Source organism: Orbicella franksi, chromosome 6, assembly GCF_964199315.1.
Source record: "Orbicella franksi chromosome 6, jaOrbFran1.1, whole genome shotgun sequence".
NCBI lineage: Eukaryota > Metazoa > Cnidaria > Anthozoa > Scleractinia > Merulinidae > Orbicella > Orbicella franksi.
In genome coordinates, this window is record NC_138150.1 from 26,997,200 (window position 1) to 27,023,830 (window position 26,631).

Consider the following 26,631-nt stretch of genomic DNA (forward strand, 5'->3'; position numbering starts at 1 on the left):
CATCTTGGATCGTGGATAAGGTTTTGTAATGTGTATTAACTTCAGTTCCGATTAGCAAAATCCACCAATACTCTTCATGACGTCATGCTACAGTTTTTGACTTAAGTTCGTAAAGTTAGGAATCTTTGTCAGAGGCGGCTTTCAAACTGGTTTCTCTTACTTTTGCATTTGTCAGTGATCCGAATTATTATTTCGTATTAATTAAAATGATTAAGAATAATTTCTTAATCAATCTTAATCTTTTCATATAGTTTATTTAATTTCCAATAATCAAAGATTACCACACCGCCATAAGCGCTAAGTAAGTTAAAATACATGGATTTTGCTACTTGGGCGTACTTGGTCAGGGGGTGTAGGTGTGATTAAAAACTCAAATCCCGCCGAATCATTACTGGATACTTTTTGTTTTCTTTTCTATTAAGAATGTTTGTGAAAAGAAACCTTGCCAGAACAACGCAACCTGCCAGGCCGGTTTTACAGACAGAGATTACCAGTGTTTGTGTGTTCCCGGATTTAATGGCCATGATTGTGAAAACGGTAGGGAACACTCTTACGAAATTTAGGCCCCGTCCACAGGTATCCGGATATTTTTGAATCCGCAACTTTTTCTTTCCGGATGCGGTTCCGTCCACACGCATACGGCGAATTCGGCAGCGAATCCGGATATTTTTGCCACGTGTGGACGGGGAAATTTTTGAATCCGGAAAGAAAAAGTTGCGGATTCAAAAGTATCCGGATACGTGTTGACGAGGCCTTAGTGAAAAGGAGTTTAGGAGGCTTAAACCGGGAGGAGATGGGGGAGGGTGGGGGTGAGGGAGTTGACACAGGGATATAAATTAATGTTGTTCTTATTAGTATAGGTAATCATACGGTTTTTCTCGTTCAATTTGGAATTAATTTGCACAAGTGAGTTTTTCAAAAAGCTGAAATTGCACGAACCGCTTCGGCGAGTGTAATTTCAGCTTTTTGAAAAACTCACAAGTGCAAATTAACTCCAAATTGAACGAGAAAAACCGTATGATTACTTATTAATAATATAAACATGAAAAAATTCGCGCGGAGGAAGTTCCGGAAGATCTTTCTTGAAGCCATTTTTTCTCATTTGAGAAAACTTTTTTCAAAGTTTCAGCACAAAATTTTCGTCATCATTTTAAGCCATATCATTTTCTTAGAAAAGTTCCTATTTTCTTTCAGTCAATCATAATCCAGAATTTTGATGTGTAATTTGCACTGGTGTTACACTTTTTGCACTGATGTTACACTTTTTGCACTGGTGTTACACTTGAACTGCACTGCTCTTAGCCAATCAGAATCGAGTAATTTTTTCATGTGTATTATTAATGGTGTTATTTGTGTTGTGGCGTTGTTCTAATCTTGACTTTGATACTGTTGTTTATATCGTGTCAGTGCTGTGGACAATTTTGTTGATATTTTTATAATGCTTGTTGTTATTGTTGTTGAAGTGTGAGACCAGGTAGAGAGGATACAGTGATTCAAGATTTTCTTTGTTGTTAATATCTCTCTCCATTCCTCTGCCTTCTTTTTCGTTTAGTTTCTGTAGAGACGCACTTTGTTGTCATTTGTGAGAACGACAAAGAATTCATAAGATGCCAAAATACAAAAGGCATCGACGTGCTTGACGCGAACTATGGCAGGCTGGACAAAGAAACGTGCCCCCATTTGCATATGAGCAACACAAACTGTCGTTCCAGCAATTCTCTTCAAATCGTGCGGGGAAGGTGTAACGGTAAAACCGAATGTCAGCTGCAAGCAGTTAGCTCAGTGTTTGGCGGCGATCCATGTAGGGGAACATACAAATATCTGCAAGTCAAATACAGATGCCTGGAATATAGAGGTAAGTGAGCAGACGATAAAATGTATTTGAATAATGCGTCACACGCGATTGACTGATTCGTTTAAATAGCAAAAACCCTGCTTACGCTAGCTAATGTTTCATGCAACTTGGCTCGCCAATGTCGTTGCGGCCCAAGTTGCAGGAAACGTTGTTTAGAGTAAGACCACCAATGCATTCCATGCATAACGAATGCATTCCATGCATAACGAATGCATTCCATGCATAACAATTTATTTGCAGCTTTGTTGGAAGCGTTGCTTAAAGCTACGGAACTTGATTTTAGCTACTTCGTGAAACGTCTGTTACAGCAAAATCTTTGTGAGACATTTTCATTTCTGGGGATGTCACACAGGACAATTGTTGTTCTTGCAACACGAGTCGGAATAAAATTGCGGGACAAGTTACAACTAAACTTGCCTGGTGCAATAGCCGGGCCTTAAACAGTCATCTCTCAAGCTTGAAATTCATATTGCCAAGGCTTGCTGACCGCGGCATGTACTAACATAACGTCAAAATAATTCTTAAACAATTCAATCACTTTTCGTACAAAAAGATGTCGACATAGTTTTACCTCGGGAACTGAAACTTGCACCCATAATTTGGACTGAATCTTAATAACCCGACTATACATATTTAGAGAGGAAGACACATCAGCCTTAGCTGGTTTTCATGCGGGTGCTCTCTCCTGGTCCAATTGGAATTTGAAGATGTTGGTTTTTGTGGAGGGAGGAAAACCGGAGAAATCGGGGAAAAACCCTCGGAGCACATCCCTGCTCCCTTCTGAAAGCCACTAACCGTTTCGGGTGTAGCATACGGAAAACTCTGATCTTGTTGTCACAAACGTGTCTTTAGCTATTCCATGGAAGAGCATATGTTTTTTTCACTTTGAAACTGTAGGTTTGCATTCCAGTCAACCTGGTCGGTCTTGCAAGCACATCCGGGACTCAGGAGGCTCCAGAGGAGACGGGGAGTACTGGATCGACCCCGAGGGGAGTGGAAACCCTTTAAAGGTCTTTTGTGACATGACCACTGAAGGAGGTACGTTGTGGAAAGTGATAGGAACAAAAGAATGCATTTGCCAGAGCGCTGTAAAGGGTACAACCGGCTCTAAGCTGTTTGAAACACGAACCGTTATTGGAACTCATTACATACATACATAGGTACATACATACATCCTTTATTGACTTTCCCCAACAGGGCTTTTCAAAGACAATATACCTACTAAGATTTATTATCATTCATGCAGCTTTTCTTCTTTTTCATTGGCCGAGAGCCCACCACGTGACCTGCAAAGAACTGCCTACAAATAACGGTCTGCTCAAATAATATTCTGCTCATGCGCTATTGAAATCACGTTTCAGGGTGAAAAATGGCAGATTGCTTTCTTGCGCTGTCAGAGAGTGATTTAATAAATGGTAATTGAGTGATAAAACAATGATTGAACCCGGTTATCGCAAAATATCGTGATTTATCAGTGTCTCTCGCAGATCAATTATTTGCTTCAGCATCTACTGGCCACTGACGATATTTCGCTCAACTTCGTTTAATGATCGTTAAATGATATAACAGTAAGCTACCAATTAATTACAGAAAGCCCATAGGCAAAAGTTTTCATTCTCAATACTGTAAGGAAATCTCATATTCTCGCATTTTCGACTTACCTCTCCAAGCTCCATTTACATAACCAAGCTCTTTCTTGCTGCCGAGTTAAAAGTTGACCTGATTGCTGACTTTGCTTGATCACGTGACCACTCATCTTCGTCCCATTTTAGGAGGCTGGCTTCTTGTCTCCAACGCTGTGATTGACAGCTCATTCTCCACACCTCAATTGTCACTAGAGACAACATACCGAGGAATTGGAAACTATCACAACAGCAAAACATTTCTGACGAAAAGTGCCATGACTGATCTGAGATCACACTTGTCTTTCACTCAACTGAGATTCCACTGCAGTAAACAGGGACGTACGTTCCACGTGACCACGGTCGCTAACAGCACTGGTGAAGCTGTAGTCCAGTACTTCAGCCGTCAGACGGATGTCCAACCTGACGCCTGTGGCTCGTTTGTTAGAATGGATAATGACAATTCTCGTTTAGCTGGAGTCTGTGATCAGTGGGGATCTGATGGTGAGCGATTCCCTGGTAAATGGGGCATTTTGACAGCTGATGAAGACAGACTGAGCAACAACGCTGCTTTTGTAAGAGGTTCATATCACTGGCTGCTGATAACGACTCCGCCTGGCAAACTGAGATGGAGATGTGATGACTCAAACGCTGAAGTATCTTCTGGTGATTTCTGGAGAGTCTTTGTTCGTTAAGACAATGGTAAACTTATTGCCATCCGCCGCATTTTTTAATTTTTCCTTTTCATTGGCCAAGAGCTCACCACATGACCTGCAAATACCTGCCTACAAATAAGTGACAAATAATAATCAAGTGAAAAATGGCAGATCGCCTCCCTGAGTTGTCAAAATTCCTACTGTGTATTTTTTGCTGTTCTTAGGTTGGGAGCATTATATTAACAAAAATTATGTATAAATTCGAAATTCTCCATTCAGCGTCAGCGCTGGTTCTTTTGGCCGCAATCACAGATCATCACAACGAGTTGGACAACCCACGCAAAGATGACGGTTACGCGTATTCGAAAATGGATTAATACTTTACTTTAGAATCTTGCCACTTGTCTGTCGATAAATACTGGCTATAGTTATAAATTCGACAAGAAAGCGTTTAATTCCGTTAAAAAAAATGCCCCCGTTGTGTATATTTGTTTGTTTTGCATAGGTTGGCTAAGAAATGTACAAGGATTTAAAACACTTGCAGAGCCATTGTACCACTCATTAAACTCTTTGTTTTGCGACGTTTTCGCTGCCGTTCTGTTTTGTGTAAGTCGCTGTTGTGGTCTATAAAAAGTCACAATGTCGACGTATCAGTTTTCTGTTTGCTTCTACATTTGCGATTGAAACCTCGAAGTCATTGAAAAATTCCATGCGAACAGAAGTGTGGCTTACCGTTTTCCTCTCTGTTGCAGTCAACCGGGAAATTCTGTTCCATTCGCGCCAGGAAATTTCCGGAAACCCACACCGGAATTTTTGGTCTAATGGAAAGCGTCCCAAAGCTTTGTTCCATCCATTATGTTCCGCAGATTTTGGTCGAACTGATAGTCCGAACCGGGATATGTCCCAACAGTATGTAACATTTGAGTCTGTAACTGAGGATGTCATAACCTGAGCTTATGTTAACAAGCGTAGCTGTGGATTTTTGGACATTTTGGACAGCTTCGTGAAATGTTGGCAAGTCCCAGGATGAACGAAAGTTTGAAAATGAAGGTTTGTAAAAAGCAAAAAAGGATTTTTTTTTCTGTTTTTCATCGTTGACGTGTGGATAGAAGGTCAAAATCTGTTACAGTTAAAAATGGGCAGTTTTCCGAACTCAACAATGTCGCGGTATGTTGCGTTGAAATTTTGCGGTCGTTTGGCCGGGGCTTAAGTTGTCGTTAATTAGCACATTTTGTTGGGAATTTTCAGTAACAAAAGGTGCTAATTATCAACATGTTACTCCGTCTGTGTATGTCGGCTTATGCTTATGCTTATTCGCTAGTGAGAATCACGTAAAAACAGTGATATCTTCCTTTTCTTATTCATATTAGAAACAACAATGTGACAATCTGTGAAAATAATAGCATTGTCTTCTATGCAATTACCGTCATGCGCCAACCACAACAAAGGGACACTTTTTAAGTTGTCGCGAGCTCTCATAATAAAACAATGATTGTATTGATTTAGTCTATTTGAATAAAGAACTTGTTAAAATTGAATTCAGATGTTGCAGCTCGGCTTATGATTCACACCATTGAACCACTCTCGAAACTTCTCGCTGGAATGGAACATAATTACCGGCCCCTTTTGGCAAAAGTTTCGTAGCCTTGTCGTAAACATGTTTTCAGTGTTTTTCTGCTCAGCCCTCGTGTTATTGGATTTCTTGATCCTGGAGGTACAAGGTAAGGTTCTATTTATTCAGCGTTTAATAATATTTCTTCTGTTTCATCGTTATTTTTGACGATGTACAAAACACAGACAATATTTTTTAGTGTCCTTTAGTATGTATAATTCGCAATAGTTTATACTTCTTTTCACGAGCCTTTTAACTTTGTTTTGGAAATTATACTCGCGTGATCGTGGATGCTAAAACTAACGAACGTCCAGAGCAGTTTATAGCTTGCTTTCGATAAATTTGTTGTCCTATATAATAACACATTTATCAACATTTTTAGAGGTACGAATTTGTGCACGCGAGGACATAAAATCTTCAAAAATTTTCTCTGAGGTTCACAAACTCATTAATAATTCATCAAGTTTAAACAGAGGAAAATAAAACCATGGCATTTGGATATCCGATCCTTATTATTAGAGATTTCTAAGATTTTATTTCTCCGTTTTCTCCTTAGTTTTTGTTTCGATTGAGGAGATTTATCAAACACCCAAGACAGTAAATTACCACATTTCCAAAAGCCCCGAAGTTCGTTAAAAATACTTCGATACGCCTCGTATTTTCAACTCTCTCCTCGGTGTTTGGAAATGAGATGAAACGCTGTCGATCGTATTTGATGTATAATTAATACCTGAACTTCCTGTTAGTCGATATTACCAATCCTTTCTCCTGCTGATTAATTTCAATCGTCTGCAATCGTTCATAGGCTTACCAAAGTATGCTTTTGAAATTTTCTAAATTAAAAAGTTTAGCAAAGAAATTTTATTTTTTATAAAAATGAAAATTTCATAGAAATTTTGGTTGTTGGAATTCATGTTATTGGTATTGTTAAAACTTCAATGGCTTTCACAGAATTGAAACAAGGAGAAAACTAAATTAAATTATATAAGCCATGCCAAAACGTGCAATTGTTTTCATGTTTTGTTAATTTACAACCTGAAGGAACTTTCATGCGGTAACGAAAGATTAAGCGGTAACGTTTCTCGTTTAGTCATCGTCAAATATCCGAATAAATTCTTCCAAATGTAAAGTTGACATTTTCTGGAGATAATGGTCGTTTGTAAAACCTACCCTTTGAGAATTGCTCTGACTAGAGTCTGAACAACATAAGACATTAAGATTATTTGTTCTTAAACTGCTCTTCTGGTATGGCCTTTTGGAAGACAGTTTCAAAACTGGTGGATTAATAAAACGGAACAGCAAATAATATTATCAAATAGTAGGATTCTATTCGGGATTTTCGACAAAACTTAATACAGATATTTTTTGAACTACGGCTTCTAATCGCAAAAATTTCCACTCTTGATTATACTGCTCCTGATACTGCAGTTGCCTACAAGACCAAAACCTTTCTTTGAATAGTTTTCTCGTACGTCCAGAGGAAGAAGTAAATATACCAAAAGAAATAGTATTTTTAAATGCTCATGGTTTGTTTTTTAAAAAACAAGTCTGATATAGCTTTCAAAAATACTTTTCAAATTGCATTTATGACGTGTTTTTTGTTTTGTGTTGCTATGTAAACGAAGTAAGTAGCGTTGATGTTTGTAATTGTTAGTAATTAGCATACCGTACTGTATGTAGCTGGTGCAGCGTAGCAGTGCTGCCTTTTGTATGCAACATAAAGCGAAATGGAAACAACCTAAACACCTACAAACTGTATTGCTTTAGCTATGTACAAAATGTAATAAGTGTTGACAGCTTTGGTGTTAGAAATTAGTATACCGTGTTGAAAGGAGCCGTACGGTATTGTAAGTAGCAAAAAAAAAAAAAAAAAAAAAAAAAAGTATTGTAAGTAGTGATTATCTGTACAGTTTAAGATGATTTCTGCAGAACATTCGAGCAATAATGGCAAAAATTAAGTTACCGAAAAAACCTCATGGCATGGTAATATTTTGAATACAGTTAAGAAGAACCTATTGAGACCTACGCTCTCAAGTTGATTCCGCGAGAGAAAATTGAACTTGAAGTCTTATCCATATTTCAATTAAAACAGACGTTTCGCGTTAGTTAGAAACACAATAACACACGCTTTGAACATTCTTACGAGGTTTGACATTAACTTTCTCGAGAATGCCTGAGAATTTAATCGCGGGGTCCCCTAGAGAAATGAACTAAAGTGAGTTTTTTAAATAGTATTCTAAAAGTTACCGTGTTGAGAGTAGATTTTTAGTAAAAATTTTTTTGCACTTATTGCTCGAACTTTGAGCGGAATCCGTCTTAATTGCAAAAACTGAGCTAAGGTTCGTAAAAACTTTGCAAAGCGTTAATCGACGGTTTCTGACAAATTTGACGGATTTTTATCATAATTAAGTAACATGAATCACTGAGAGCAAATAAGACACTTCTCTTAAACAGGTGGTTTTGATAAGCCCATGCCAAATTTGCCAAACAGCTGTCAGTCGTTGCTTGTAATCAGTTTTGTCAAACGAAAATTAATTAAATTCATGTTTTATCCTCTTTGGCAAAAATCATTCCCAGGACTCTCCCTTCTCGGTTCTATACGGAGGGGCGGCCGAACACAGTTTTCGCGCGCGCTTTTGCTGATGCAATTCGGCGCGCGCACAAGGATTGCAAAAACAAAGATGCCGTCAATAGAGCGATCATATGTTCTTATTGACTGAGTGGGAGGGCCGGACGGGAAAATATTTGGCTCGAGGTCAGGACGAGCGCAGCGAGGTCCGTACATCCTGACCAACAGCCAAATAAGCATTTTATCGTATGACCACTTGGTGCTGACAATTTTGAAAATTCTGTTTGAACCTAAATATATATAGGTCGCGATTATATAACATCAGACGGCCGCGCGCGGAACAACTACAAAAAGATTTTACAATAAAAACTTGTCATTTGTTTTTCCGCGTCGAACAAGAAACTCACAATTCATCGAAAACACTACTCGTTTTCTCATTTTTGTTTTTCAGTGTACGTCCTCAATTACAATTCATGCTAACGGGATTGGCTAACCTGTTTAAAAAAGCCAACAGAAAGTTGACATAAAGCTGCCAAAAATATGTCAAAACCATCAAAAACTTAGCGAGCGACAAAAGTTCGCTTCACGCTTCGCTGAAATTGTTCACAAATCTTCTTCATCTGAAGACTCAAGAAAATGTCGGCGTCGTTTCAAGCTATTTGTCGACCTCTTGGATTCTCTTGAACAAGGGAGAACCAGCAACTGAATATTAATGACACCGATGTTGGCTCCCGCAAACAGTACCTGGGTTTGCTGAGTTTGCAGGCTTTGTTGTGTAGTGGAAATTCAAGCGAGTTTTATCTTATCTGGATGAACTGTACGGTAAATCGGTAATGAACTTGTGTTCGTACACAGTTTTGTCTCTTCAAACAACAGTGATGTAGAAACTGCAGAGCAATTTATCTTACTGTACACAAGGTATGTTTGTGATTTCTCTGATTTAACCAACTTCTCCCAGAAACTCTGGAAAAGCGAAGAACTTATATCGTACTTTGTTTTCTTCGCGTTGCCGGTTTTCTTGCTTTTGACCCACAATGAATTCTTTGATGCTTTTTACTGAAAGAAGTTTCGCCTCAAGACTGTTTGCTTATTCCAAAGGTTAATTATCAGACAGTTCCGCCTGCTTGCTTGTTGGCTTCCGAGAAAGTTGTGATCGAACTATTTCATTTGTGAGGAGTGCTTACTTTCTTTCTGTGCTTTCGGAGTGAGACGGCGACCGAAGTAGTTCTGCATCGGACAGTTCGCCTGGATAGTAACATTCGCTCTCAGAATGTTCACTTTAGTCACTCATTTTGAAGGGAACAAAATTTTGCAGCAAAAAAATTGTTTTTGTCATTGGCTCGCATCGATTTTGCTGTACGCGTTTCTAGTAGGGCCGTACGCATTTCTAGTAGGGCCGTACGCGTTTTTCCGGCCCTATGACGCGTACAGCCCTCATACGGGACCTTCTTTCTTATGGTTTCCAAGGAAATTGCGCGCGGGGCCGTACGGGTCATATGATCATTTTGTTTACTCAACACCCGCACTATCTGTGCTATTTTTCTCTATTATTGAACGCAGTGTATTGATGGCTTTAGTCTTTTATTACAAAGATATGTTAGAAAAGCTAACGATGCAAAGAACCCAGCAGTTGTAAGCGTTTCCTTTGTTACCGAAAGAACCTAGTTAAGGTAACTCCCCTGAAATAAAATTGCTATAGATTTTTGTTCAAACTTTGTCCAATGAATATTTATCATATGAAAACTTAAATTCTAAAATAAAAAAGGGGAGTGCCCATGCTCGTTAAGGAGCAGTGAGGCATTGAAAATGTCCCAATTTAGCGTTATTTAATGCTTATTAAAAGAACGCATACCAAGTTATTGTAAACTCTTTGTTAGCCCAGACTCATGAAAATACGCCTCAAACTACAGTCAATACTTGTGTAGGACACAAATAAACTTTTTAAGTTTGATTTTGACCGACAGCTGAATCCTTGTTAAAATATTGGAACCAAATTGCCTGCCACGGCTATCAAACTGCAAAATAGAAAAGACTACAGTGCAGCTACTATTTTTCTTATTTATTCAATTTCCAAACATAGAAATCAGATCAGTCTTTTCTCACGCAAAGCTAATGATTAGTTGATTAAAATGACTGGAAAAAATTTGGGGTGCCAGAGCTCGTTAGTGAGCTATAGCCATTTTTCAACAGACAGAACTCAATATCAAGGCAAATCTACCATGTTTTCAATGTGCGCGTGCACGAACGCGCGCTAATGACGCCATAAATTATGCGCAGTAAGGATGCGCCATGCAATACTGGGGAATGACAATTTAGATGTTTTTCTTTGTTTTTCACAAAATGCAAAGTAAAAAAAGTACAAGCAAAGACAAATAAGAGAAAGACAGAAAAACAAGAGCAATAGAAAGAGAAAAACTAACTCCGTGTGACTTTGTTTGATCTTACTGAAGTGCACTGGTAGTGTAAATTGCGCACGCGCTGATAGGGTAACTTTCTATATATGTCGGGCGCACTTCCGGTTTCTTTAAATGCTAAAGGAAACGCAGTTTTTCATTAAATCCAGCTTTTTTGACGAATTTCGATTAAAGCCAACGTTGGAAACATAGCTATGCATTCCTTTTTCGAAATCATGCTTTTTTCAGAAAATTACGAATTTTTTAATACTTTGAAATTCTCTCAAAATTTGACCTTTTAGAAATGAAACAAAATCTATGCATAGCGTTATGAGGATTTAATTTAAAATACTAAATCAATGAAAAAAAACCCGATAAAGTAATTTGCCTGGGAACCTTTGCGTTTTTTCAGTATTAGTCACATGACCATGGGCGTGGCCTGTTGACGTCATCATTAGTGTTGCTGATCATGAAAAAGTTAAAACACATGAAATAACTCTGAACTAACTAAAAACAATGAAGTTATATGAGAATAAATTTTCCTTAGCAACGGCTTGAAAAGATCGGTTAATGGGCCCTTAAATGCAGCACATGCGCAGTTGCTCGAAAAATTGAGACCGATTGCCTTTGCAGAAACCTGCCCATTTCTATCGATCCAGTCGTAAGAATTTCAAGAGATTTTGCCAAAAAAAAATAGTTCAGAAACCACTTGAATGATGTATCACAAAAAATCTGAATTTTTGCATAGGGAATTTTTAATAATACCGGCAGAACATGCAGTGAAAATGATTTATAGCGAATTACAAAAATCGTCTATGTCAAAATTTATCAGAAGAGTGTTGACAGAAGGGATTTAGAGTCAATTCGTAGTGGGCAAATGATGAAAAAAATCTAACGCCTGGATTTTTTAAATACAAAAGGTAAAGGTAAAGTCTGTATACGAGCCAAGTGGCCCACCAGGCCGGAGCTTATCCCGGTTTCTGTAGCATGAAGCGACTAGGACTATTTCTACTCCCCCCTGGATGGGATGCTAGTTCATCGCAGGGTTCCCCCCAAGTTCGCCGGTACCCATTTATACACCTGGGTGGAGAGAGACACTGTGAGAGTAAAGTGTCTTGCCCAAGAACACAACACAATGTCCCCGGCCAGGGCTCGAACTCGGACCGCTCGATCCGGAGACGAGCGTGCTAACCATGAGGCCACCGCGCCTCCCACTTTTTTAAATATACAAAAACCATTTTCTAAGCCTTGTTTTTAACCAGCCCCGTTGCCATAGCAAAAGCACACACCTTAGCCAAAATGCGAGAATAAACCCTTCTGTGGCTAACCTTGACTCTTGCAAAAAACGGGCGCCAAAGCATAAATAGTTTAAAAGTAATGGTGAATTAGGCATAGGAACTTGAAAACTGTGTTCGGCCACCTTACTGTCTTCCGGAAATTGAAATCATCCGTAGGCGCCTCGCATTGAATAAAACCTTAAAAAACCTACGAAACTGTAACATGTAACTGTAATATTATTTTATATTTAATTTTATTACTATAAGTGTTTGCGATGTTCAAAATTCCCGGAAAAATTTTATAGTCCAGTAAAATTGATACAATGAGGGAAAAGAAATTAAAAGACTTTTGGCACAGGGAAGTGTTCTGGAAAGCCTGGAAAAAATGAAGTGCAATACAGCAAATTGTTGGCAGCAAGAGAAGCTAAGAAAGGAGCAGAAACCGGCGAACAATGAGCAAGCAAACTTTGTGCTAAATTCTCATCAAGTCTCCTGTAAAATCTTTTTTCCTCACATCTGGCGAAAACTGAACAATAAATATTTAATTCAATTTTGTCACCGCAAAATGCACTAAGAATGTGTAGAACAGCGACCTGGTTAGCCAGAATACGCGCCCCAGCGCTCCGGTTAGCCTGACTATCTCTGACGCGAAGATAGTTAGCGCTTAGTAATTAATAGGATTTCATTTTATAAATGTCCTCAATTTGGTAGGAGTGCTGGTCGAATTCTTAATTATGAGTAGAAAATTTACTTTGATAACAATATATATATGAATTAGTACCAGATTCACAGGCATGAATTACATGTCAAAATTTACTTTCTTTAGGTCAATGTCGCAATTTGCGATTCACCATTAGTCCAATCGATGGCTACCAGCTGAAGAATCACGTGATACGAACTATTGACGTCAGCAATGAGGATGTCTGCCAATTGCGATGCTACCGAGAGCCAAACTGTGTCAGTTACAATTTTAAGAAGAAGAACGAGAAAAATGGACGTCACAAATGTGATCTGAATAACGCTACTTATGAACACGACAACGACCACTCAGGCGACCTCGCGAAGAACGAAAATTACGTGTATCGCGAAGCTGAGGTAAGCATTCAACCGGTCAAAATTTGTAACTTATATGGTAAAGCATTTCATGGGGATTACGTTTGGCAGTCTCAGCCGTTCAAGGCTGGCAAAATCGAAATCCTATATCCGTTATCTTGGATTGAACACTTGAAAGATGGTTTCTCTCACTTTGGCATTTTTTGACCAAATTATCATTCCTCATTTGTTAGCATGATTAAGTGAAATTTCTCAATTTTTTCATATAATTTATTTAATTCCAAATATTCAAAGCCTATTACACCACCAGAAGCGCTAAGTAAGTTAAAAAACGGTTATTTGCAACTTGGGTGTTTTTGGTTAAGTTGTGTGCATGGGTGTTATCACCTCCAGGATTTTAAAAACTCAAATCCCGAAAAATCTTCACTGGATACTTTTTGTTTCCTTTTCTATTAAGAATGCTTGTGCGAAGAAACCTTGCCAGAACAACGCAACCTGCCAGGCCGGTTTTACAGACAGAGATTACCAATGTTTGTGTATTCCCGGATTTACTGGCCATGATTGCGAAAACGGTAGGAAACACTCTAACGCAACCTAGTAATAGGGAGGTTAAGACAGGAGTACAAATTTGGTTGCTGTAGGCTTGTTGCTTTTGTTGTGTAACGTTGTTCTTATGTTTAATGGGCATGTCTATGTTGTCAAATAGTGTTGATATTGTTGTTGATGATTTCATTTATGTCGTTGTTGCTGTTGAAGTATTGGGTTTACTAACGTCTCGAGACAAATATAACCAGTGATAAAGCGCTAATCAATCGTAAATCCTCGTTCAACCTTGACGTGCTTGGGTACTCGCAGTTTGTTCTTAAAAAAAAACATCATTGCCTCCGGTGATAGGAAAAAGAAGTCAGTCGCAAACTAGTAGATGTATGCGCCTCGTCAGTACGCGCGCTGAAGGAAATCTTATTTCTAGTCTTTGGGACCAAAGATAACGCTCGGGGCCTGGCAAAGCGCAAGACTAGTTAGACGGACAAGATCTCTTTCTGTTTAATGTCTCTTGCTCCTTCTTTTTCTTCTTTATTTTCTACAGGGAAGCTTCGGTTACTTCTCATTTGTGAAGGGGGAAATGCAAAAATAACCTGCCAAAAAGGGGAAGAAATCAGCATACAAGACGCGAACTATGGCAGGCTGGACCGAGATACGTGTTTACATGCGGCCATGAGCAACATAAACTGCCGTGCCAGCAATTCTCTTCAAATCGTGCAGGACAAGTGTAATGGCAAAGCCGAATGTCAGCTGCAAGCAACTAGCTCAGTGTTTGGTGGCGATCCGTGTGGGGGAACATACAAATATCTGAAAGTCAAATACAGGTGCCTGAAATTGTAGAAAATTTAAAACCATCTTAGACTTCAAGGCAGTTTGTTAAAAAAATGTCTTTAAAATGTCTCAACTTTCTTTTGTAAATTGCAACCTCTTAAAATGCGCGACCATACAGAGATTGTCCGTTCAGATCGCATAAAATGTCCCTGAAAAGCTTTTTTTCCTGTTAATTTTGCACAGATCTCTGTAAACATAGAGTAAAAATAACAGCTTTTGAAAAATGTGGATAAAATCTACACAAATAAGCTACACAAATGGCACGGAATTGTGCACATATTGTCTTCTCCATATTTCGGACAAACTTTTCGGACAAAAAGTTTGGACACGGAAACATAACTTAAGTAAATTTACACTTACAAAACATGAATAAGACTGAAACAACAGCTCTGGAAATGATAAATTCACGGGACCCTCAAGGTTTTACAGATGCACCGACGAGAAAGTAACACGAATTCTATCAAGCCGTATATCCCTTATCGAGCTAGAGAGCGCAAAACCGCAGCGGCAACCGAATACGGAGATGCGGACACCGCAGAAAACATGTATGAAGACATCTTTGTCTAAAACGTTACTTTACCACAAGAAAAGCACCAGGTCTCGTCGGATCACCAAAGTTAAGCCCTTTTGATCATGATCGAAGAAGAATAACAAAAGTATTTTAGAACAAGCATTTGAGTATCATTGCGACAAATTTCAGGTGAAAGGCCCACCAGGGCGCTTATTTGCCGGAGCTCCGCTAAAAACGCAAGAACACGCATTAGCCGCGAAACTGGGTGTCAATATTGTGTGCGCTTCTCTGAAACATGACTTGAACATCTTAGTCCGTGAGTGTTGGCCGGGATATTTTTCTGTCTGAAGCATGTGTTTAGACGTTATTCATATGGAGTTCATTTTTTATTTCTCTCTCAACCAGCCAGATTTATCCCTTAACCAAAAGAGATACCATAAGTATCAGACCAAGGCTTCTGGGAAGATGAAAAATGCAGTGGTGTCAGTCATTACCTTTTTGTAAAGCTCCATGCTCAAATACCTGTGCAGTGATCATTTTTTAGTTCAGATCTCATTACATTTTGTCCGGCTGTGCTGAAGCAAGGGCACCAATCGAAATAAATTGCTTGGCAGACGTGCTTGTGGAAGCTGTCTTTGTCTTGATCACGTACCGCATGTACGCTGCATGCGCATTGACTAAACCAGGCTAAACATCTTGTTTTGCATGTTGAAGATAATCTACCACAGAAATAGTTTTCAAATAACATTTAAGGCTGGTTTTCAATAGCGTCAGAGTCATAGTTGGAGTCGTAATCAGAGGCGCAGAGTGATACGATCTGGTGAAAACCACCGACGGAGTCAGAAGTAGAACACTTATTCCGCTTATTACTCCGTCGTTTATGATCTAGTGAAACTAGATTGTTGGAGTCGGAAGCAGAGGCGGAAGAATAAACCAATCACAATGTTCGATTTCGGGCCTTGTGATTGGTTGGTTTTTCCGCTTCTGCTTCCAACTCCGACAATCTAGTTTTCACTGGATCATAAGCGACGGAGTCGTAAACGGAATCGGAAGAAATGGAAACGTTCTGATTCTTCCGACTCCGATTCCGTCGAGCTTATGACTCCGCTTACGACTCCGATTTTCGATTTTCACTAGGTCGTAAGCTCTCTTACGACTCCGACTCCGACTCCGACTCCGTTGCCAGTGAAAACAAGCCTTTAAAAGGCTGATATATCTCAAATAATGTAATTTTTTCCTTAGCTAGCGCTTTTTATATGGCTAAATCCTTAACAGAAAAGAAAAACGTTCTCAGTGCTGCAATTTGCAGTTCATTTAATCATACTAGCCAGCAGGGAATCATCAAACGCAAACAGAAAGATAACACGTTATTTTTCCCCTGCTCATATTTATTATTTCAAACTTATATAACACTATGCTTTACACTTGTAGGTGCTGAATTATTTTCTGCGTTAGTACTCTCAACAGATAACTACTCGAAACAAGAATGCCTGCCCTATTATATATTCTTGATCTACTTTTTCTAAATTAACTTAACTTGAATAAAATAATAAAACTAGTTCGATTTCTTTGCATTGAGTGATATTCGAGGAATTCAACTCTGTATTAAGATTCATTTTCACGGTAAAGCGCATGCGCAAGCTATGGCGTGAGCGTGAACTATTTCGCTTTCTTACCGAACCACAAGTTGATCAGAAATCACAGAAACCAGAATAAATTTCACTTTAGATGTCGACGGATTTACAGAGAGAATCTGAACACACACACACATGTTATCTACTAATAATGTAGAAAATTTCACGAATATATGAGCCAAAGTTTTCGTTATTCTTTATGCGAATTGCTGTACTAATAATACTGCTACCGTAAATACTCGCTTCTGATTGGTTGAAAGCGGATCAATTTATCCCAAATTGTATCGATAGCTGAACAATTAAATTTTAATTGTATCGGTCACATTTGAGCAATGGAGTCGAATAAAATCGCCAGGTTTTCCGTCTCAGACAAACAAAAAGCTTCTTATGAAGAAGCAGCGGTAAGCAAAGACACCAAAAATACGTTTTCATGCGAGTCTTGTCGGTAAAATAACGCTTTTACCGTTTCGACGTGCACTTCCTTTCCTGTAGGTCATTTATCAAAAAGTTGCTCACGCGTTCAGAGTTTTGACAGCTCTCAAGCCAATAAAATTCAACTTCATGTTGCAAACTTGGGAAAGTGGCTCGTTTGCGAAAGAAAGAAATTATTTTACGGAGAACTTTGGCGAAAAGTGTTGAGAAACAAAGTTACAAAACTAAAATATTCAATCACAGCGTGGCTTCATTTTAGCAACCCTCTATAACGAAAAGACGTCAGATAGAAGCTTGTATTTACGGTTGCCGTATTATGAAAAGGAATTCGATCTTTTTTCTCGAAACAACACGGGATTAATTGTACTTGTGAACAGATCGGACTTTTTTCTAATTTCCACTCGTGGCTGCGGCAGCCACTCGTGGAAATTACTAAAAAGTCCGATCTGTCCACGGGTACAATTAATCCCTATTGTTTCTCGAACAGATCGATTTCATATACTAATTGCTATCATAATTTCAACCCGTGTGGTATTTTTGAGAAAATAACGTCATTTTCTCCAATTCTAAACCAAGACTTGGAACAAGGAAAATTAATGGCGGCCTTAAATTCTAATAAAGGTCCAAAAAAACCTGAGTTGTAATGTTCGCAATAGATTGAAATTTGCCAAGATATTTAGGAAAGACCTATTGTGTACGAAAATGTAAAAAAGGGTTATCGAAAATTTGACCGTAGGGGCGCTTTAACGACAATTATTAAAGAAGTAAGCTCAACGTAAACTGGTTGTCTTGGGCTAAGGATTCGTGACTACTTATTGCTTGTAACTTGATTTGTTGTAACCTATTGATTGGCATATCATAAACTACCAACAGCTTGTATTCTATACAGGTATACCTTTATAAACTTGCAAAAATGTTAATTATACTGAACCGGGTGTGTGAAACTAAAACTACGAGCTTCGTGATTCGTTCAGGAGGTTTCGTAGAAGACTTCGACCTCGTCTGGTCGGAAGTGGAAATTACCCGCCAGGAATGATTGTGTTAAGGGGGATGTATAGCTGTCGCCAGTTGGCGGGCTGTAGGTGTGTCCAAGTTTTGAGTAGGAGTTGTTGTTTGACGCAGCGTTGTCGGCAATGTAAATATCGTGTCCTCCTCCAAATGTTGGTCCATAGGAAGAGCAGCTGTAGATGGAATACCATCCAACACCTGGCAGGTCTGATCTCTGATCTAGTTTTAGTGGATGCCAGTCAGGCTTGTTAACCAATGAGAAGAGAAAGGCCGCTGAATCGTGCGAAAACTCACAACCACCTTATTAAACATAAACAATGGGGAAAGAGTCAAACATTTATCATGTTAACTTCTGCTGAGACCATATCCTTCTGACATATCATGGTTTGTGTGATTGGTTCGCAAAGTTTTGCTACCTTTTCTATTGTCATTTCGTACAGTAATAATCCTATGGCCTCTTGTTGCTATATCAATAAAACTTGCCCCATTTTTTGTAATAACTTGAGCTCGCGGTGGCGTAAACCTGGTGGAGGAATGGAAACCATTGTCCCGATTTCGGACTAAAATGTGGTTCACCATACATTCTGTCATAACTGACACAAAAAAATCTATTTATTTCCGCTAGTCCTCCAAATCCAGTGATCTCAGCTTTAGCTTCCCAAGAATTTCCAAGAATTTCTTTCCTAAACTTTTCCCGTCACACTGCGCAATGAATGACGTCATAAAGTTAAAAACGTATACTCTAACGACTAAGATGGCCTCTGCTATAAGCCTGGTGGTTTTTTGGAGTTCTGAACGCCCTATAACAAATTGTTGTCATTGTATATATTTCTTATAATAAAAGTTGACAGTTACTTGTGATAATTCATTGTTCGTGACTAGCCTAGATCTGACGCAGCGCTCTCGGTTCATCCCGGCCAAGAGACTCATGAGAGACCTTTCTACTGAACAAACTCCTTGGGCATTGCGCCCAAAGTCCCGTTCGCTAACGAAATGATGATAGCAATCTCGCCTTATATCGCGTAAAAATCCCGACCGCACAGACTTACAAGTAAAAAATGACAATAAAAGTTGACGGTTACCTGTGATAATACCTTTTCAATGTAATACTTTTTATTGTGAAACAAATAAATTATGATGATGATGATGATGATTTCCCGTCAAGCTTTAGCACTCAAAGCAGGCAAAGACTTATCGATTTAAATTCGTTGCAACAGTTTTACACAAACACCAACTTGTGATTTAATTGGACCAAGTCTGATTTTAGCCAAGATTTCCTTTAAGCCGACAGGCAGCAAGTAATACACCTCAGAAGTAAAGTAACCAGTATTATAATAAGTGGTATTTTGCTTTCCTGAATCATATAAGCCATTGCGCAGTATGATCACCGCCGACTCGCAGCTAGTGCTTGGATCGCCTGTGTTAAGATAAAATAGCTCAGGTCACTTACTGCCCGATTCAGTGCCCCATGTCTGACTTGTGTATCCTCCAAAGATATATTTCCCAACACGGATGATTGTGACTGATGGACCTTTGCCGTCACAGTTTGAATGGAAGGTATTGGAAGACCAGCCATTGATAGTTGCCCGGTAGCAGCGATTCCAGTAAGATGATAGATTAATTACAGGCTTTAACCATTTATCTAGCCAAGTCAAGAAAGTCTGGTTGTTTCCTACAATACTTGAGTAGTTAAGACCCGCTGCAAAAAATAAAATATAAGAACATTCCTTTAAGTCATTTTCAACTAGGAAATGTTATAATTAGCTTCTCGGTCAAAGTCGGTTTTGCTACCAATTAATGCTCTTATCTTCATCAGTCATAAAGTGACCATCCTCACTTGCACCGTAAATGCGATGCTGCCCAGAGGTGTATCTTCTGTCCTGCACAAAACAGCGGAAGAAATGTTTTATATGTGGTCGTTAAATCCCCGGCCAAAAAATCGCAACCTTTCAACGCAACACATTGCAACATTGTTGGCTCAACACTTGAGAAACCCGGCCAAACGATCGCAACATTTCAACGCAACTGACATATCGCAAAATTGTTGGGCGCAACATGTCATTAAAATGATCTCAATAGAAATGTGTTACATATGTTACTAGTCGGGTCAATTCCATCACCATAGAATCCATCTCTTCAATTGCACAGATAGCATCTCCGGTGTTTTCACAAGCAGCATTAAACATCAGAGTTGCACGATCATAGTACACTTGTTTTTATCTAATAATACCAATGATGAGAAATCTCACTCATCTGAAATACGTTTTACTGAAATATTGTGCTTACAGAACTTTTCACTCTCATATAGTTTGTCTCCTTTGTTACCACTTTATCGCCTCATAAACAAACTTATCAAGGTCCTAAGGAATTACAGGCTTTTGAATAATAATTGCAACTACGAGGCACAAGATGTATTAAACTAAACTATGTTACAGGTAGTTACCAGTGTAGTTTATTCCATCTCCATGAAATCCGTCTTTGCACGAGCAGTTATAGGATTCCCGGGTGTTGTTACACACAGCATAAACATCACAGTTGTGTGTTCCTTTAGCACACTCGTCTATATCTAAAAGACAATACAAATAGTTCAACTCAGTGCTGGAATGTCTGAATAAACTTAGAGAATGTTAATTGAAATCTGATTTTGCATCGAAACATACGTAGTTTCTACTATGAAAGATACTTTTGTTTAGGAATCATTGACTATACACTGTTTCGATACAGTGTGCAGCTTTTTTGCATGCGGCGTGGCCAGACTGACTTTAAATGAAAATTTCATTTTGTATGAAATAATGATTTTACGTGCTTTCGCACGGCCTTTTCTCACTACTTCATAACATAATAGTCTGGAAGTAGAAACCTCACTTGTTTTTCAGGCATCTACTGTATTCGTTTGACTTCTAAACATTACCAACTCGATTTCGGGCAAGACCAACTGCTCGCATGTTTTTCCCACAAAATAAAGTTTCTCATATAGTTACCAGAGCAGTTTACTCCATTTCCATAAAATCCCTGTCGGCACGTGCAACTGTAAGATCCTGGGGCATTAGTACACACCGCGTTAACATCACAGAAGTGCCAGGTACCAGGACAAAGAAGACAATCCTTCACTAAAGCAGATGCCATGTTATCAAAGCTACCTCTAGTTCAGTTTGTTTTACCACGAAGAAAGTGCAAGTAGAAATTACAATTAACTTCTATTTTGTTTACCATCGATCATCTCATTCCTTCTCATCCGACCGCAAGTTTGTATGTAAACATTCCTCATTTAACTTTGATTGACACTGGACGGCTTTTAACCAATCAAAATTGTACGACTCAGTTCCAAACGTCGCCGGGACAACCGTTGCTCTTTGCAAATTTCATTGTTCCGTCTTTGACCCTTTGTGTGGTATGAGCGCTTCGTATCCCTTCCATCTCTGTACGATCTTTACACAAAATGCAAAATATACTGTGAAACCCCTCCACAAATGAAATTTTCTTGGATACCGTTACTATAACGAGAATAATCATCTTCGGTTAAACACAAAATGCAGATTGAGTCGGAATAGGGGCCGACTTCGCTCCATTTGTTGACAAATTTTAAGACCATGGGGTCGGAAACAGCGAAAACGTCTCGCTTCCTCTCCCCTTTTTAATTAGAAAAAGGCTTACCTTTGTTCAGCTCACCGTAAAAACATTGATCTTTCCTCAGATCCCTGTTAAAAGGCCCCTTCTTCATTTTTACTCCTACAGAGAACCCATCGTAACTTAACCCACAATGAAAAGGCACGTCCTCATTCACCCCACAATGAGAAGGCTCGTCTTCCTTCAACTCTGTTTAAAGCAGTCGTCTGTGCGAGCTCCACAAGTTGATGATGATGACATTTTATTTCAATAGGGTGCTTAATTACAGTCAAGGCTCTAGTCTCCCTTGTGGCCCTACATATGAAACTAAGTTTAACAGACTAATTACAGGAAGCTTAAACATCACAACTAGTAGTTCAATGCTTATTTCATTCATTCCATCCGAGGTCTGATAGTTGTATCTCATACTTCGTTAAATAATCCTTCAGCCAGTGTTCTATTTCCACTGGGCTTCGATAGATGATCTTTGTTACCCTTGAAGAACTTTGTCTTTCCTTCCACAATTGCGCGTAATTCCCCCAAGCCTGGCTTTTTACGTTGAAATTTGGTACCAATCCCCGCGCCAAAACATACCAGAAATAGGTATTACGGCTAGAGGAGCTAGGAACGATTGTCTTGTCCAATTCAAATACCAAATGGAACAGAAATTTCCGAAATTTCCGGACTAGTTCGCCCGAGAGGTTGAGCGAAATTTTCAAAACGGATGCTCAGAAACGAAAGCTTCTATACCATTCCATTTTGTTCCGCAAACTTTGTTTAGTCCGAATGGAACGTGACCCCTCTTCAAGTCAGAAACCGGGAAATGCCCCAACGAAATGTAACATCTGCTTAGTGACTATTTTTATCTAACCTCCATGCAGTAACAGATATAGAATGTCATAAAAAGCTTATTTCATTAAGCGCAGTTGAGAACTTTTGGACATTTTGGACAGTTTCCTGAAATGTTGGCAAGTCCCAGGACGGGAGAAAGTATGAAGTGAAGGTTTGTGAAAAAGCCTTTTTCCGTTTTTCATCGTTTACGTGTGGGTAGAAGGCCAAAATATGTTACAGTTGAAAATCTGAAAAATGGGCAAGTTTTTAACTCAATTTGTTTTTAGCACAAAGGGAAATTACATAAACACAGTAATAAGCTTCTTTTCTTATTTACATTAGAAACAACAACGTGACAATCTGTCAAAATAATAGGATCTTTTTTCTATGCGATTGCTGCCATGTACCAATCACCATACGAGGAAACTCTTAAGTTGTAGGGAGCTCTGATGACCAAAAATTGATTAACCTATTGAGTTGGTATATTTGAATAAGGAACAAGTTAAAAATTGAATCAAGATGCTACAGCTCAGCTTATGATTCAAGCCACTGAACCACTCTGCAAAGCTTCTCGCTTGAAGTAAAATTTCTAGCCAGTTTTTGCAAAGTTCGACGTGTTGTCGTAAACATGTTTTCATTATTTTTCTGTTCAGCCCTCGTGTTATTGGATTTCTTGATCCTGGAGGCACAAGGTAAGGTTCCTTCATTCAGCGTTCGAGAATATTTCTCCGGTTTATCGTTATTTCTGACGATGTGCAAAAACACAGACAATAGTTTTTAGTGCCCTCGGAACATTTTAAACCTTTTTTCACGAGCCTTTTAGTTTTGTTTTGGCAATCATACTCACATGATCGTGGATGCTAAAACTAATGAGCGTTCAATCGCAGTTTAGTTTTCTCCGCAAGTTTTTAGTGCATGTGGAAAACGATATAGTCAGCTCATATTCGATAAATTTATCGCCCTTTATGATACGTCGTTGAGCAACAGTTTTGAACGTACAAACTTGTGAAGACATAAGATTTGATTGCGTTCCTTGGGGATCATGATCAGGATCGGGATCTATGATCCAAGATCACTCGAATCATGGTGCATCAAATTAAAGGAGCCGATAAATCCTTGTCCAGTGTGTTTCCATCCTGTTTTTATTGGCACACCGTGATTCGAGAAATCTTTGATCCTGACCGGTTTATCCCAGATGAATGTACACTCGATCATAACTGAAATGTTTTCTCCGAGGTTGCATGAAATCCTTGTTCATTGATATTAACAATCCTTGGGAATTGCCCTGACTAGAGTTTGCGCAACATGAAACAATGAATGTTTTCATGAATAGCCTCTCTTACGAATTTAAGTAAGAAAACTGATCTAAATTTTGCACAAACTTTGCCAAACGTTAATCGACAGTTTCTGTGAAATAACCCTTTTCACGTAAGGTTGTCCCTTCTCATTTGCATTACAATATAATCCAACTTGGATGTGAGGCAATTTCGAACTATTTTGTAGTTTCAGCCCCAAATTGTCTCGCATCCGCGTTGGATTACACTGTGATGTAAATGATAAAAGCTAACCGTAAAAAGGGCTATGGGACAGATTTTTACAATAATTAAGGTAAAATGGCATAGCCGAGAGCAAGTTAACGTTAGACACTTTTCTCTTAAACAGGTGGTTTTGATATGCCCATGCAAATTTGTTAAACAGCTGTCGTTGCTTGTAGTGTTTTGTCAAAGCAAAATTAATAAAACTCGTTGTTTATCCACCTTGACAAACAATCATTACACTCATAGTCCGGCCCAGTCCCTAAACTCTTCCTCTCACAATGCAGTCCAGTCTCCCCGTTCTATATAGAGCGTGAAGACTGGGCTTCATTGCACTAAACTGTCATTCGTAGTCTTCTCGATTTGAATAAAACAATAAAAAGTACACATGACGAAAAAACAAATAGAATGGAGAGTTTATTTGTTTCCCTCATTTTGCCTTAAAAACAAATTTAATATAAATAAGTAAGAGATTCACAGGCATTATTGACATTTAAAAATTTGCGTTCTTCAGGTCACTGTCGTAATTTGCGATTCATCATTGATCCAATACCTGGTTACCAGTTGAAGAATCACGTAATACGAACTATTGACGTCAGCAACGAGGATATCTGCCGACTGCAATGCTACCTGGAGCTAAACTGTGTCAGTTATAATTTTAACAAGATGGAAGCGGCAAATGGGCAACACAAATGTGATCTGAATAACGCTACTTATGAACACGACAACGAACACTCAGGCGACCTCGCGAAGAACGAAAATTATGTGCATCGCGGAGCTGAGGTAAACATAAAACCAGTTACAGTATGTAACTTATCAAGTTATTATATAGACCTTTTCGGCCAATATTTTTCGTGGGGATTGTTTTTGGGCAGAATTTACGAATTGTAAGGCGGTCTAGGGCTTTCAAGACTGTCAATCGAAGTGCCAGTCTGTCATCTTGGATTGTGGATAAGGTTTTGTAATGTGTATTAACTTCAGTTCCGATTAGCAAAATCCACCAACACTCTTCACGACGTCATGCTACAGTTTTTGACTTAAGTTCGTAAAGTTAGAAATCTTTGTCAGAGGCGGCTTTCAAACTGGTTTCTCTTACTTTTGCATTTGTCAGTGATCCGAATTATTATTTCGTATTAATTAAAATGATTAAGAATAATTTCTTAATCAATCTTAATCTTTTCATATAGTTTATTTAATTTCCAATAATCAAAGATTACCACGCCGCCATAAGCGCTAAGTTAAAATACATGGATTTTGCTACTTGGGCGTACTTGGTCAGGGGGTGTAGGTGTGATTAACAACTCAAATCCCGCCAAATCATTACTGGATACTTTTTGTTTCCTTTTCTATTAAGAATGCTTGTGCGAAGAAACCTTGCCAGAACAACGCAACCTGCCAGGCCGGTTTTACAGACAGAGATTACCAATGTTTGTGTATTCCCGGATTTACTGGCCATGATTGCGAAAACGGTAGGAAACACTCTAACGCAACCTAGTAATAGGGAGGTTAAGACAGGAGTACAAATTTGGTTGCTGTAGGCTTGTTGCTTTTGTTGTGTAACGTTGTTCTTATGTTTAATGGGCATGTCTATGTTGTCAAATAGTGTTGATATTGTTGTTGATGATTTCATTTATGTCGTTGTTGCTGTTGAAGTATTGGGTTTACTAACGTCTCGAGACAAATATAACCAGTGATAAAGCGCTAATCAATCGTAAATCCTCGGTCAACCTTGACGTGCTTGGGTACTCGCAGCTTGTTCTTTAAAAAAAAAAAAACCATCATTACCTCCGGTGATAGGAACAAGAAGTCAGTCGCAAACTACTAGATGTATGTGTCTCGTCAGCAGGCGCGCTGAAGAAAATCTTATTTCTAGTCTTTGGGACCAAAAATAACGCTCGGGGCGTGGCAAAGCGCAAGACTAGTTTCTTTCTGTTTAAAGTCTCTTGCTCCTTCTTTTTCTTCTTTTATTTTCTGCAGGGAAGCTTCGGTTACTTCTCATTTGTGAAGGGGGAAATGGAAAAATAACCTGCCAAAAAGGGAAAAAAATCAACATACAAGACGCGAACTATGGCAGGCTGGACCGAGATACGTGTTTACATGCGGCCATGAGCAACATAAACTGTCGTGCCAGCAATTCTCTTCAAATCGTGCAGGACAAGTGTAATGGCAAAGCCGAATGTCAGCTACAAGCAACTAGCTCAGTGTTTGGTGGCGATCCGTGTGGGGGAACATACAAATATCTGAAAGTCAAATACAGGTGCCTGAAATTGTAGAAAATTTAAAACCATCTTAGACTTCAAGGCAGTTTGTTAAAAAAATGTCCTTAAAGTCTCAGCTTTCTTTTGTAAATTGCCACCTCTTAAAATGCGCGACCATACAGAGATTGTCCGTTCAGATCGCATAAAATGTTCCTGAAAAGCTTTTTTTCCTGTTAATTTTGCACAGATCTCTGTAAACATAGAGTAAAATTAACAGCTTCTGAAAAATGTGGATGAAATCTACACAAATAAACTAAACAAAATGTCACGGAATTGTGCACATATTGTCTTCTCCATATTTCGGACAAACTTTTCGGACAAAAAGTTTGGACACGGAAATATAACTTAAGTAAATTTACACTTACAAAACATGAATAAGACTGAAACAACAGCTCTGAAAATGAT

General features: G+C 38.8%; 4 protein-coding genes across 4 annotated transcripts in view; 3 read left to right on the forward strand and 1 right to left on the reverse strand.

The window, feature by feature from the left end:
- LOC145488928 (uncharacterized) overlaps nt 1-26,631 on the forward strand; it is a 74,263-nt gene that overhangs the window by 25,611 nt on the left and 22,021 nt on the right. The window lies entirely within an intron of this gene.
- On the forward strand, nt 5,080-13,876 carry LOC145488954 (uncharacterized). Its single transcript, XM_081467809.1, has 3 exons — nt 5,080-5,854; nt 12,811-13,079; nt 13,495-13,876. The coding sequence occupies exons 1-3, from the start codon at nt 5,791-5,793 to the stop codon at nt 13,633-13,635; spliced, it is 474 nt and encodes a 157-aa protein (XP_081323935.1). The 5' UTR covers nt 5,080-5,790; the 3' UTR covers nt 13,636-13,876.
- LOC145490557 (L-rhamnose-binding lectin ELEL-1-like) lies at nt 13,724-14,420 on the forward strand. The gene is made up of 2 exons (XM_081469660.1): nt 13,724-13,799; nt 14,125-14,420. Exons 1-2 carry the CDS (start codon nt 13,724-13,726, stop codon nt 14,418-14,420), a joined length of 372 nt encoding a protein of 123 aa, XP_081325786.1.
- Nucleotides 16,740-21,122, reverse strand: LOC145490558 (uncharacterized). Its single transcript, XM_081469661.1, has 4 exons — nt 20,953-21,122; nt 20,440-20,594; nt 19,447-19,695; nt 16,740-18,296 (listed from the first exon to the last, which is right to left on the reverse strand). The coding sequence occupies exons 1-4, from the start codon at nt 21,120-21,122 to the stop codon at nt 17,959-17,961; spliced, it is 912 nt and encodes a 303-aa protein (XP_081325787.1). The 3' UTR covers nt 16,740-17,958.

What these genes read in the sequence shown, in the direction of transcription:
- LOC145490557 (XM_081469660.1), top strand. Translation starts at nt 13,724, where the DNA reads ATGTCTATGTTGTCAAATAGTGTTGATATTGTTGTTGATGATTTCATT. An exon ending in TGTTGCTGTTGAAGTATTGG is followed by an intron (nt 13,800 to 14,124) that starts GTTTACTAACGT and finishes TATTTTCTACAG; the next exon opens with GGAAGCTTCGGTTACTTCTC.
- LOC145488954 (XM_081467809.1), top strand. Translation starts at nt 5,791, where the DNA reads ATGTTTTCAGTGTTTTTCTGCTCAGCCCTCGTGTTATTGGATTTCTTG. An exon ending in CTTGATCCTGGAGGTACAAG is followed by an intron (nt 5,855 to 12,810) that starts GTAAGGTTCTAT and finishes TACTTTCTTTAG; the next exon opens with GTCAATGTCGCAATTTGCGA. An exon ending in ACGTGTATCGCGAAGCTGAG is followed by an intron (nt 13,080 to 13,494) that starts GTAAGCATTCAA and finishes TTTTCTATTAAG; the next exon opens with AATGCTTGTGCGAAGAAACC.
- LOC145490558 (XM_081469661.1), bottom strand. Translation starts at nt 21,122, where the DNA reads ATGGCATCTGCTTTAGTGAAGGATTGTCTTCTTTGTCCTGGTACCTGG. An exon ending in AGATGGAATAAACTACACTG is followed by an intron (nt 19,696 to 20,439) that starts GTAACTACCTGT and finishes TATTTTTTGCAG; the next exon opens with CGGGTCTTAACTACTCAAGT. An exon ending in ATGGGGCACTGAATCGGGCA is followed by an intron (nt 18,297 to 19,446) that starts GTAAGTGACCTG and finishes ATGTTTAATAAG; the next exon opens with GTGGTTGTGAGTTTTCGCAC.